General features: G+C 45.7%; 2 protein-coding genes across 3 annotated transcripts; both read left to right on the top strand.

Moving 5' to 3' along the window:
- The first annotated feature begins 144 nt into the window (after positions 1-144).
- Positions 145-927, top strand: YBEY (ybeY metalloendoribonuclease). Its single transcript, XM_063162804.1, has 3 exons — positions 145-522; positions 608-676; positions 791-927. Exons 1-3 carry the CDS (start codon positions 184-186, stop codon positions 875-877), a joined length of 495 nt encoding a protein of 164 aa, XP_063018874.1. The 5' UTR covers positions 145-183; the 3' UTR covers positions 878-927.
- A 3-nt stretch (positions 928-930) lies between these two features.
- Positions 931-12,139, top strand: POFUT2 (protein O-fucosyltransferase 2). 2 transcript variants are annotated; one of them, XM_063162802.1, is made up of 10 exons: positions 931-1,106; positions 1,736-1,986; positions 3,010-3,154; positions 3,448-3,558; positions 5,708-5,774; positions 7,207-7,332; positions 7,890-8,070; positions 8,313-8,436; positions 8,730-8,848; positions 11,317-12,139. In XM_063162802.1, the coding sequence occupies exons 1-10, from the start codon at positions 931-933 to the stop codon at positions 11,520-11,522; spliced, it is 1,506 nt and encodes a 501-aa protein (XP_063018872.1). In that variant the 3' UTR covers positions 11,523-12,139. The 2 variants fall into 2 exon arrangements, with proteins under 2 accessions (XP_063018872.1, XP_063018873.1); XM_063162803.1 differs by lacking the exon at positions 11,317-12,139 and having other exon boundaries at positions 8,730-8,900.
- The last annotated feature ends 1,144 nt before the right edge of the window (positions 12,140-13,283 follow it).

Genomic DNA, 13,283 nt, shown 5'->3' on the forward strand with positions numbered 1-13,283 from the left:
GCGGCGGGTCCGTGGGCGTGGTCTAAGTGGGCGGGGATTCAGTTGGGCGGGCATACTAACGGCTGGACAGAAGGGTGGGCGGGATTCTTGCATAGGGCGTGGTCTTGGTTGCGGGCAGGACCTCAGGAGGGAGGCGCACTGTGGTGGGCGGGGGGTCGGTCGGGTGGCGGTAGCGGCGCTGCCATGAGCGTGGCGCTGCGAAATGCGCAGCGCGCCGTGTCCGTGCGCCGGGCCTCGCTCCGCCGCGCCGTATGTGCCTTGCGCTCCGCCCTGGGCGCCTCCCGCTTCGACGTAGGGCTAGTCTGCGCCAGCAACGCGTTGATGCAGAGACTGAACGGCATCTACCGACATTGCCTGGAGCCCACCGACGTCCTCTCTTTCCCGTTCCACCAAGTGGAGGCGGGGGAGCTGCCGCGGCCGTGTTGCCGCGGCGAGTACAACCTGGGGGACATCTTCCTGGGGGTGGAATACATCCACCAGCAGTGCCGCGAAACCGGGGAGGATTTTGACGATGTCCTGACGGTGAGCCCGGCTCGGGCCTGGCGAGCGGTGGGGCGGGCATGCGGCTCGGTCAGTAACACATGTTGTGCTCCCGCCCCCCGCGCAGGTGACGGCGGCCCACGGATTGTGCCACCTGCTCGGCTACCGGCACGACACGAAACCCGAGTGGGAGCAGGTGCGGGATGCGCTGGGGCCGGGGAGGGTGTGTGGGGTCCGGCATGGGGTGGACCGGAGGCCCCGGTGACGGGAACCGGGGTTGGCCCGGTGCTGACCGCCGCTGCTCCCGCAGATGTACCAGAAGGAAGTGCAAATCCTGGAGGAGTTGAACCGCCTCACAGGCTCCCGCTTGCGGCCCCTCACCGCCGGCCTCTTCTGAGAGACGGAGAGGGGCAGAGGCTCCTTCGGCGCCGCCCCGGACGTGTCGTGAGGATGGCGGCGCTGGGGCCTGGCGGCCGCTGTGCCCTCACGCTGCCGCTGCTGCTTGGCCTGGCCGCGCTCGCCCTCCCGCCGTCGCTCGCCGCCGCCTCTGAGCCGCCGCCCGCCGCCCTCCGCGCTGGCCACGCCGCCTCCTCGCTGCCCGCCGCCGCTGCCGCCTCGCGCACCAGGTGAGCAGCGCCGGCCCCACCGCGTCCGACCCGGGCCGGTCCTGCCCCTCGAGATCTCCCCCGCCGCGCGATGTCTCCGCCGTGTCTCGGCCCTCAGCTGGTAGAGGGCCTCCTTCGCCTACTGGTGCTTTTTTGGGTTGTTTTTGGAAGGTGACATCTCAGCTGTCCGAGAGCTTTGGTCTGTAGAATATCCTGTGTTGTAACGAACCCCACAGGGATTATCTAGCTCCCACATGCATTCTTTTCCTCTACTTCTCTGGAGCGCGCCCTCCTGCCTTTGTGTCCAGCTTACAAGAGTTTGCCTGGGTTATATGCCTGTGGTTTCACCATTTTCACCACGCACTCCACGTTACCCTTTGGATGAGCAAGATTCTTTGCTCGTTGACCCTCTGCAAGAAAGGCTCCTTTCATGTGCCATCTCGCTAGGAGACCCTAGTGGCCACTCCAGCCCCTGAGGCACACACTGCTCTGACTTCCCATACTTCTTCCCCTTCCAAGTACCACAAATTCAAAAAGAGGAACAACTTTCTTCCCAACAGTTTCATCACAGGATTGTAGGGTAAAAAAGAAAAACGTGTAATGGCCTCAATGTGCTCCCAGAAAAAATGGTATTCCTTTGTTCTCCCCAGATACCTTTTGTATGATGTAAACCCCCCTGAAGGGTTCAACCTTCGCAGAGATGTCTATGTTCGCATTGCTTCCCTTCTAAAGACCCTGCGGAAAAGTGAAAACTGGGTGTTGGTTCTGCCTCCCTGGGGACGTCTTTATCATTGGCAGAGCGCCGATATCCTCCAGGTTCGGATCGCTTGGTCCGAGTTCTTTGATATCCCGAGTCTCAACAAGAACATCCCTGTCATCGAATATGAGCAGTTCCTTGCAGGTGGGGTATGGGATCATGCAATCTACAATTAATTAAATATTTGATATGGTGTCTTAAGAGGTTTGTCCTTATAGGGGCTTTCATGTAAAAAAAAAAATCGTAGAGGTGGCAAGAGGAGGGATGGGAAGAAGTTTTGCTGAGCTACACAACCACTGGCATGGAATAACGCAATTACTTGGCAGCTTGTTTGATGTAGCACTGCTGCCCCCTTGACTTCTGGGACCCTTGAAGATAGACAATTAGTACCTGTGGTTAAATTCACCTGTGGTATTTCCATGTGGTTTTGACCATAATGACAAGACCATAAGGAGAGAGGCAGCTTGTTAGAATACAGACAAGTCACCTTTTTCCTGGATATGGTGGTTGGACAGTAAAAGTTGTGAAGCAGGTTCTTCCCTTAACTTACTTTTTCATCGTTGATATTGCGTATACTTGAAATATCCCTTGCTCTTTGTGTCTAAGAGAAAGGCTTTCCATAAGAAAGTGGAGTTGGTTCCTTTAGGATTTAATGCCATGTTGAGCTAATCACCAAATTTTCAATTGGTGAACACTGCACACTAACATGTTCAGCAAAGGAAATAAAGGCCACCAAATGTCACACTGCTGCAAAGAGCTCTGAAGGGAAAGCTGTTCCCTGCCTGCCAAGAAAATGCTTGTAGAGACCCTGAACTTTAGGAGAAGAAGGGCTTGTACTTGGCATTTTTCTTGGAGGCACTCCTCCTGTGGCAGCTGCTTACAGCACTGAAAATCTGTGTGTTTTAACCACGTGACAGTGATTCTGTTGCATTTGGCACATTAAATCACACAGAGCTGGGTGGGATAGCAGGTGATCACATTGCCTGACCCTTTTAGCTTTTCTAGCTCTCACAGAACTTCCCTTCCTTCTTTATAATGAAAACAGAGAAGAGAGAGTAGTGTAATATTAGCATTTCTAGCAGATTTTTAACTGCAACTGATCCTTGTTCATACCTTTATGGTGTGGGTTTTAATGCTTACAAATCCTTTGCTTTGCCTTCTGTTCAGAGTCAGGTGGGCCCTTTATTGAACAGGTTTATGTGCTACAAGGCTATGCAGAAGGATGGAAAGAAGGAACATGGGAAGAAAAAATAGATGAAAAACCATGCATTGATCAGCTGATGTACTCCAGAGACAAACATGGCTACTACAGGTAACATCGAGCATTCCTTCTGGTCTTTACAGTTGTATTCAGAGAGATATTTCCCTACTATAGATATCTGGGTGCTTGGAGTTCACTTTGTTTTTAAAAAGCCCGTGAATAGTAAAACATTGTACTTGTATGAGAAGATCTAATTCTATAAAGTTGTTTCTACACTGAAAAGCAGTGTAAAGGAGGTGGCTGGTTTATTTGTATCATATGTAGTTTTTTAGGATGTTTTGTTTTATATCTGGCATTAATTTAAAATACAAGCCTGTGAACCAATCCTCTGTGTTCCCATTTAGGGGCTGGTTCTGGGGTTATGAGGAAACACGAGGCCTAAAGGCCTCTTGCTTGTCTGTCCAAGGATCTGCCTCTATTGTGGCTCCCATCCTTCTGAAGAACACTTCAGCACAGTGAGTTGCCTTGTATAACTACGTATTGTTGTATAATTGTTGTACAACCCCGTTGCTAGGTGGCAAGAGCAGGTGGAATTTAAAGGGTTGTCCACTGTTGAGATACTTCACCACTGAATTATTGTACTCTGTTAAAATAATAAAAAAGAAATTTACAGTGCAAGAAACACTTAACTGTAAGTTTAGTTAAAGATTGCAGTGCTCAAACCTAGGAGCAGATAGCCTTGAGCTCCTTTATATTCCTTCTCAGGCAGCCTTTGTGACTCATACCTCCAAGGTATCATCAAATAATCCCCTAGATCATGCAGTGTAAGAGATGCTAAACCATCAGCTGTTCCATATTCTACTCCACGGCACATGTAATTTTACATCTCTGGCACATTCCCCCTCAGCAGTCTCCTCTGCAGTCCTGGAAGAGCCCTGGCTCCATTAGTTGCTTGCCGTGTGAAAGCCATTCCATGCCTTTGGTTGTCACCACTGCCAATCTCCAAACCTTATGGAACCAGTTCAGCAGGATCCTGCACTGTGTGTGGGTAAACCTGTGACATTGCAGTACAAATGGCATGTTCTGTCAAGTGCTCTCTTCTTTTTCTGCTAATTCTTGAGACACAGGTTCCTTATTTTAACCTCTGAGTGTTGCCTTGATGTTGGCACCAAACTGTCCTCATTCCTGACCATCAAGACCTTTAGTTATTAGATGAAGCCAGGTTTTGTTGGTTTTTTTTACTACACTCACTCCTGCGTTAGAATTCATCCGCCACTTTATTGGCCAGTGATCAGACTTCTCTAATTCTTCATAGTTGGCCTTAGCTGCTCTGAGGAATTTAAAATAATTAAGCTGTGTCACCTACTTTCATGCCCTTCTGTACGTTGTTTAGGAATATGGTGAAGAGACCTTCCACTTGTGACCTCCATCTGCAATGAGAGCCATGCATTTATCCCTGTCTCTATACTTTTTTTTTTAATCCATGCAAGAACCTTTCTGTGCCATGTTTTAAGAAAACCTTTAATGAAGGCTGTCAGGAAATCTTGTTAGGCAATGTTCAGTGAGATGTCCCTTATCTTCATGTGTGCTAGTGTCTTCAAACTACTATGGTTGTTCAGAGCTCTTATCTCCCATATTGCTCTTCTGGCTGGGCAACCAGTTGTGTGGCCCTAGGACTGGATTTTTACCCCTCAAGTGTGGTCACTTCAAGGCAACTTTTCGATGCATTTCAATTAGTACCCTCAATCACCTCCAATCATCCCGTTAGATGTAGTGCTGCTTCTTCACCAGCACAGTCTTGTCTGTTTCCAGGTGATTTAGAGCTTTCCGTGCGGGTGTACAGCTGATGATCAGCAGTGGTAATCCAAAGTTGATTGGTTATTTGCTTCCTCTCTTTTTAGTACAAGGAGATGCCGATAATGATCTTGATCCCTTTTAGCAGAAGCATTTTTCTGTGTGTTTTCTTATCAGTGTGCTCACAAACTAAATCTACATCTCTTATGCTCTGGAATACTTGAAGCTCTCAAAATCTCTTCTCTTAGAATTTTCATAGTGCAGTTATGTTTCCAGTACGCAATCCTGAACTGTGTTTATTTGTGAGAAGGGCAAGCTGCTGTCTACTACCACACATTTTGGTAATGTCTCTGTGTTCTTTGATCTGTTGTTTTACTGTAGGACGTTTTATTCTACATGTGGAAAACACCTTCTCTGGGTTTGTTTTCATGATCTTCTGCTTGCTCCCAGAGGCTGTTGTGTGCTCTGAGGCCAAGCATTATCACACAGGTCACTTGTCCCCTTTGGATTACTCTCCCTGTTAGAAATCTGATTTCTCGTATAGCAACTGTTACAAAGACTGTGAGGGGTGGTTAATGCTTGTTAGTGTTTAACTTTGAGTCAAGATATGATTTATTAGGGAAGAGAGCAGGCACAGGGAGTGACATGGTTCCCTTCTCTCCCTAGCAGACTGTGGGTCACAATTTGCCTTGTAGAGAACTAGCATTTGCCTCCTAGGAGCCTCATTCCCAGGAGCCTGTCCCTTATTCCCCATGTTCCTTTAGCAAACAGACTATATTCTGTGCTTTATCTTAGCAAATGTGTAAAGAAACGTCATAATGTAAGTTCTATTCCTAAGGGAACTGCACTCAGTTTTACAATTTTCAATAGGTCAGTGATGTTAGACAGAGCTGAAAACCTTCTTCATGACCACTACGGAGGGAAAGATTATTGGAATGTGAGTATTTTACAGATAGCTTCTCTAGACTTTTTCCCTGGCTCTGCTAAAAATTCAGTTACCAATGCGTGCTTCAGTTTTGCCTTGGGTTTCTTGTCTTGAAAGTCACTTGTGCCTTCTGTTTCAGCAATGTGTGCTAACATGGTTTCAGGCTGCTGTGGATTAATGTGACACAGGAATTTGCCCTGCTGTCTTGTGCCTAAAGGCCTAGTGCTGCAGGTCATGGTGATTAAAAGGGCTTCCCCTATATAACATATCTACAATCAGAAGAGAGCAGTTTCTTATCTAGTCAACCTCAAGATTAGTCTTTTCAAAAGAATTCTGTAAAGTGCTCGTTGCTGCCCCAAATCCCTCCCCACTGGCTTCAAAGGCAAAATTCCCATGGGTTTCAAGGCAAAGGTCTATGGTAAATAATTCCTTTCATAAAAGTTTTAAGAAAATGTTGAAGTTCAGACATAGGAAAATGGAACATGCCATGGAGTGCTTGATATAGTTGAAATTCCTAAGAAAAACTGACTGACTGTCATGATACTACAAAACAAATTACACGGACCTCAGTCTTGTAAATATCGGGCTATTCACTTGAGATATGGCATGTTTCCAGAAGTAGACCAAACACTAGTTTGCTACCCAAGAATTAGTCATTGAGAGTGACCTCTCAAAGAAAGAAATGCAACTATATTTGAGTATGACTTGTCCTGTAAAAGGAGACATGAAATCCACATGGGTCTATAGCACACATTTCTTAGCAGTGGCACTTTAAACATTGCCCCAGTGGTTTTGCCTGATGTCCAAACAAAAATTTTCTCACTGCAGCATGGGCCCAGGGCCTCTTCTCTTTTTTCCATGTTCCTCTGAGAAGCATCTCTCCCTTCTCTGTTTCTTTGCAGACAAAAAGGGAAAAATTGAGATTTCTGTAATTCTTTTGCCTGTTAATAAAAAGGCCACTTGTGGCTGTGTGCAGGGGTAACTGCATCACCGAATTTTAGAGATTATTACTCACAGGTTAAGGAAATAATTCCTTTTTCGTCATTTTCCCACTGAATTTCCTAGGCGTGTCTGTGGCTAGATACATAATATTTTTAAAGCAGGTTTTATTCTTAAAGGTGTTTAGCACACTAAAGTGTTTGCCCAGCTTTTGTTTCCAGAAGTGAGGTATATTGCTAGGGTGTTTAATTTGGTGTATCATGTATTCTGTTGTGTAAATAACTGCAGTGTCCTCCCTATACCTGTGTATTGCAGGGGCAGGTGAGTAGGCTGGTTATAAATATGGTGATAGTTAGAAATAAACTATTAAAGCTTGGATAAAATCGTTGCTTAGAGTACTGCAGAAGTAACTGTATCCTGAAAGTGCTGTGTATGTGAAACTGTCTCCACCTACTCATTTTTAGCTCTCCTTTTTTTGACTCAGTGTCTGCTCTTATTCCAACAGACCCGTCGGAGCATGGTGTTTGCTAAACACCTCCGTGTGGTGGGAGACAAGTTTAGGAAGAAATACCTTCAATCCACTGATGAGGCAGACAGGACTCAGTACAAGGAGGACTGGACACAGATGAATGTAAAATCCTTAATAGTCTGTTTCCCATAACAAATATTTTATTTGTGTATTCCTGGTTGTGTGCTGTAGGACATATTGGAAGGTACAGGTGAGCAACACCCTTCTGTTCACATCAAGGTGAATACACATGTTCCTCATGCACCTTCTTCTCCCCATGTGATACAAGCTAACAGAGTCTGTCGAGGTGTGCCTGACTGGTTCTGCAGGCCAGATCTTTGTTGCCCTCATTTCAGTAAAGGAAACTTGAATTTCTTCCTGTTTTCAACACTATGTGTGGGTGTAACGTTCAGCTGCAACCTGCCAGTTGAGGATTTATTTGATAAAGGAGAGGAAGTTTTGCTTACAAAGATTTGGCACTCCAGTTTCTCTTGCATGATGGTGGCCAACCAAGATTTAAATGTTGCAACAAGTGTCCCAAGCTACTTCCAGTCCATGCTTGAAACTTTCTGTCTGCAACTAGAGAGATTCTGTGCGTTATACAGAGATGATTGCATTCTGGTTTTACATTGTGAACAGTGATACTCTCAAGTTTTAAAGTTTCAATCTTTCTCTCGTAGGTTAAGACAGGCATAGCTCTAGGTGGCCCATACCTTGGGGTTCATCTCAGAAGGAGAGACTTCGTTTGGGGTCACAGAGAAGATGTGCCTTCCCTGCAAGGAGCAGTAAAGAAAATCCATAGCCTATTGGAGTCGCTTAAACTTGAAAGAGTTTTTGTAGCCACTGATGCTGTTGAGGAAGGTAGGCAGATCACAGTTACTTGAGGATTGGTAACTTCAGAGGAGTGCAGCAATTACCACTGGCTCCCCTCCCTCCCTGCAATGCTGTGAATTTCGGCAACTGAATTTGTAAAACTTGGTAGATTTTGGTGTCACTTGCTCTGTAACTGTTCACCCGGGATTTTCTTAAACAAACACATTGTGTGACAGCAGTGAGTTGCTGTTCATAATGCAGAGATAAATTCATATCCTTCCTTTTTTAAGAGATTGAACTGCTCAAGAAACTGCTGCCTGAGATGGTGAGGTTTGAACCCTCTCTGGAGGAGCTGAAACTCTATAAGGATGGGGGCTTAGCTGTGATTGACCAGTGGATTTGCGCACATGCAAGGTAGCAAACCTGACTTTTATTCAGCCAAAGCTTATTATTCAGCACTGTCACAAAACTGAATATGATTTTTGTCCCAAGGTTGTTTACAAATAGTGTAAGACATTATATAGTCAATGATATAATTGAGATGTGTATAGTAGATGTATAATGGTTATATTGTGTGTGTATATACAATAATTTTATTATCATATCATTTCACTGAACAGTGAAGTTCATTGAACTGAAATCTAATTACTTGCAATTTAAAAACTTGCCCTCCCCTCACAAACCCTCTTTTGATTTTTTTTCCACAGATATTTTATAGGCACCTCAGTTTCAACATTTTCCTTCCGAATCCATGAGGAAAGGGAGATCTTGGGATTTGATCCAAAAACAACTTACAACCGATTTTGTGGTGAAACAGAGAAAAACTGTGAGCAGCCAGCTCACTGGAAAATTGTATATTAAACACAGAGAAACACAAAGGTTTTGATACTGTTAGAGTTCAAATTTTTGAGGAAAAATCATGGGGAATTACCTGCTTTGGATCGATGTATGACCCAGTCTTGTATTCTCAGTTCCCGCTCCCCATCCAGCTGTGGGTATGACACGGGGTAGCTGTACTGCTCGGTGTCTCTGGACCTCACAGCTTTTCTATGTGGCTGCTGCACCTGGGTCCCCAGTATGTTCTGTGCTTGCTGCCATGTGGTCCCACATGCACCAAATGGGTTGCTACAGACAACAGGGGCCTCTTGGCTGCAGAGCTGTGATGGGAAGCAGCAAAGCGATGCCCAGGATGTGGCAGTTCAACCCAGCCTCGCCTGCTGGCGCATTTCTTACCTGTCCATGGTTCTCTCTGTGGGTCTGTGGTCATTTTTTAACTGCAGGGCTGGGGTTCCTGGCCATGTCACCAGGAGTGCTCACCCTGGGAGCGCTAGTCTCAACCCAGGGAGGAATTAAAAGTGGGGGGATCTGCTTCCACTCTAAGGGCCTGCAGGCCCCATCTCTTGGACATTCATCTTTCATGTTGAAGGCATATTGCCTGGCGATGAAAGAGACTGGTACCTGGTGGAGCAGGGCCAATATTCCATTTTCCGGAAGCAGCTCTCTCCTCTGCCTGCCGCAGCAGGGGAGCATGGGTGTGTTCAGCACTGCTACTGGAAGGGGAGCAAATCTCGTGGCTCTCTTAGGAGGGTCCTGGTTGCTTCAGGGCCTTGCTTTTCCACTGGTTTGTGTCCACAAAGGAAAGACATGCAGAAGGCAGAACCATCACCACAGCCCTGTACTCAGGAGTCCATCAGCCTTCTCCACAGTGAAGGTGGTTAAACCCTTCAACTACTCTGCAAAACTCAGCACCACTGCAAAGGAGAGCAGCAGTTTATCCACAGGGGGCTTCTGACACATTGCCCATTATGCGTCTGGAGGAATCCAAGTGCTTATTTTGTGTCTTTACCAGTGTGGCCTAAGCCACACACACAGAGCCATAACAAATTTTCACACTGTACCAATAAAAACTAATAACATTATTTCTTAGGCAACTGTTGGGGATAAAATTCAATGCAAGGAAAAAATTCAAATATAAAAAACCAGGATGCTGGTGCACACTGATACAGTGTTTCTGCTTTTGAGCTCAGTCTTCCCTTCTTGTGTGAGCTCCCTTTAATTTTGTCATGTTTGCATTTTTGTCATCTATTTTTAGCTAAATAATACTGATAGTCAGTCATACAGTGCCCAGGATTCATCTCTTAAGTCAGCCCTGCTGCTCAGGTCTCAGCACATCAGGGTGTAGCCCTTGGTGTTGGTCTTCCCAATCGCTGCAAAGTTTCAAGTGTGTATTTAGTGTCCCCTTGCTATTGGCTGGTGTCCAGCAGTGCCCCTTCATCACTATTGAGTCCCTTTCTGGTGGCCCAGGTTAGCTTATGCTTCTAACACTCTCTGGATTCACGGGACTGGGGATTCCAGCATGCACCACAGAGGATTTTTCAGGGACATCCCTTGAGCCCCAAATCCGTGTGAGTCCAAAGCAAAAATCCCTGGGAACTGAAGGCAACAGGATGCTTCTTGAGAATTTTGAAGTATTCAATGTGTCCTAAATGTTAGGTTTGAATGAATGCCAATTGTCCAGGATTGTGTGTTTGGAGTTGCTGGTTAAGGGATGGCCGGGTCTGGATTTGGATTTGTAGGCACCGAGAGTTCCTTGTGTCAGGTTTAGGTTTGGATTTGTGGGACTTGTTGGAGAAAAGAAGGAAATGGAAATGCGCATTTCTGTTCTTGGAGAAATTATCAGGATGGGAGAAAAGAGGGTGTGGAACTGCTGGGAGCTCCTGGAGTGAGGGAGAGGATCCAAGGATGGGAAGCAAAAGCTGTGAAACAAAGCCCGAAAAGGGGCGGGCAGTGTGGGCACCATGGGGGAAAGAGGGAAAGAATCCCTGCTCCTGGAATCCAGCAGGGGGCAGGGGAGGATCATTTTCCATCCAGTGGCTCTTGGTGGAATCCTAATAATGAAGGTCAAAGAAAATGGTTCATTTGTTACTAGGTTTGGAATGAAAGGTGCCATTCCGGAGGGGAATATTTACCTATTAAAATTCTGTTGGATAAAGGAAGAGAGGGAGGAAGTAGCTGGGGGATGAACAGGTGGCTTTCTGGTGGATACAGGGAAAGACATAGGAAGGGGGTTTTATGTAAAATGCACCTCACGGGTACCATCAGGAAAAGCCAAAATGCCCTTTTTTCCAAGCTCTGATATTCCAGAGGAGTAAACAGTGGTTAGCACATCTATTCCTGTGTTCCTTGTATGCCTAGTGCTTTGTTGGGAAGAGATAATATTAGGAAATGAACAAATCCAGGGATGTAATTCCTGATAGTAAAGCCCTGCAAGCCCAGGTTTTCATATTCTTCCAGCACACAAAGGCAACAGAGGGAATCCTGGAGGAAGTGGAAAATGCTGTCACTCCATTGATGGAACTCCTGGGACACTGAAAGCAGCAGAAGCTGTAAGAACAAACTTGGAACCAGACTCCAGCTGGGTAAGGCAGACACTGTTGGGGAGGATGAAACAGCAAAGCTTTATAAATATGATTGCCTGGAAAAAGATTTTGAGAATATAGAAACTATAAGTGAGATTGAAATGAAAGCAAGTTTTGAGATCCCATAGTTACTGAACAACTGGGAAACAATGGTGTGGCCAGCTGAAGGTAATCCCCTCTTGATGAAACAACACCCTCTGCTTGCAGACAGCTCCAAGGGTCAGAGCAGACCCTACCAGCTTGGCAGAAGGGATCCAAAGAGGAGATTTTAGGGTTTAAAATGTAACACAGTATGGTGATGTAGTGATTCTTATAGGCTGTATGGAAATGCTATAGGATTTGTATGTTGTACTAGATTGGTTAGAGAGAATCAGAATATTCAACACAGAAGATGATTTATTGTATTGTAACAGGAACTTTGCTCACTTCTTCTTCTTCTTCCCTTTCTTACTCACTTCTTACTTTCTCACTCACTCACCTACTTGCTTTCCATTTACCTTCTTATGTTTTTACGTTCTTACTTCTCATCCTCTCTACCCCTCTCTTCTCTCGGGCCTGCTCCGAGCTGCGGCTGGCAGCTCCCAGCAGGGCCCTGCACCACGCCCTTTGCAATAAACTGATAGTTCCACGACCTGGCTGCAGAGATCTCTCATCTCCATCCGTCCCAACTGTGTGTGACTCCTGGCACTCCTACAAGACACCAAATCCTTTGGAATTAGAACTGGGCAGGGGTGAGAAGAATTAATAGCTAAATTTGTACCCCCATCGATTCCTGAGCAGGATCCCAGCAGGGAAGACTGGAGGGATACTCCACAAGAAAGTCCAAACTGGGAACTGTTCCCAGATGGGAGCAGCAAGCCTTGGAATTGCCTGAAGGGAAGAAAGAGGGATCCTTTGAGCTCAAGGATCAGCTGTTGAACGTGGTGATGTTATCAGATGATTCCTCAGGAATGTTTAGTTCCCAAGCCAAGTCAATCTGCTGCCTTGTGAAGCTCAGAAATCTTGAAGAACCCAACTAATGTAGGGAATGGACTGGCAGATTAGACTGCTGGGGAATGGTAGGGAAATCACCCTAACAGAGGGCCTCCTTTTGTACTGGAATGGTGCAAAAATTATCCAAAAGAACAGGAGTCAAATGGGATTTACAGATTCCTTGGAGACCACAATCCAGTGGGAAGGCTGAGAAAAGGGAACAAAGCCTGCAAATGAGCCAAATCTGCGGGACACCTCAAATTACTAGAAACACTGTTTCTAGAATGCACCCATGTAATTCCTTAAAGGTATGGCTCAGTTAAGGAGCAATACCAATAAAGCCCACAGATGAAAAGCCTGTTGTTAGCTTTTTTTTTTCCCTTTAAAAACCTCAACTATCAACTATCTAAAGAATGGTTTAGTAATTCAGGTGAGTTCAGCCTGCCACATTCTGTTGAAAAAGGATCAACTAAATCTATGCTCTAAGATAAAAAGAGCAGTTCAATGTATGAAGGAGGGTGCAACACACAGTATCATTTTCCCATTGAACCTTGGCAACAGGAAAAGCTTCTCTCTGCCCCAGGAGCTGCAAGGAATTTGGGCCAGTAAATGACATCTGAGAATCACCATAAATTCAGAGGCAGAAAGAGAAGATCTACCATTAAAAGGTAGAAAAATGTTGCAGTGTGAGGTAATACCCTGTTTTCAGCCATCCCAGTCCCTTTCCCAGGTGTGCCAATACTTTCTCCTGAGAATCACCATAAATTCAGAGGCAGAAAGAGAAGATCTACCATTAAAAGGTAGAAAAAAGGGAAAGGTTTCAGAAAACATCTCTGCACTAAAATTAATAAATATTTCCAATTTCTCTGT

This window comes from Melospiza melodia, chromosome 8, assembly GCF_035770615.1.
Source record: "Melospiza melodia melodia isolate bMelMel2 chromosome 8, bMelMel2.pri, whole genome shotgun sequence".
Lineage (NCBI taxonomy): Eukaryota > Metazoa > Chordata > Aves > Passeriformes > Passerellidae > Melospiza > Melospiza melodia.

Coding starts and splice junctions, on each gene's coding strand:
- YBEY (XM_063162804.1), top strand. CDS start 184: ATGAGCGTGGCGCTGCGAAATGCGCAGCGCGCCGTGTCCGTGCGCCGG. Junction 523..607: donor ATTTTGACGATGTCCTGACG/GTGAGCCCGGCT, acceptor CCCCCCGCGCAG/GTGACGGCGGCCCACGGATT. Junction 677..790: donor CGAAACCCGAGTGGGAGCAG/GTGCGGGATGCG, acceptor CTGCTCCCGCAG/ATGTACCAGAAGGAAGTGCA.
- POFUT2 (XM_063162802.1), top strand. CDS start 931: ATGGCGGCGCTGGGGCCTGGCGGCCGCTGTGCCCTCACGCTGCCGCTG. Junction 5,775..7,206: donor GAGGGAAAGATTATTGGAAT/GTGAGTATTTTA, acceptor TTATTCCAACAG/ACCCGTCGGAGCATGGTGTT. Junction 8,849..11,316: donor TGGTGAAACAGAGAAAAACT/GTGAGCAGCCAG, acceptor ATATTCTTCCAG/CACACAAAGGCAACAGAGGG.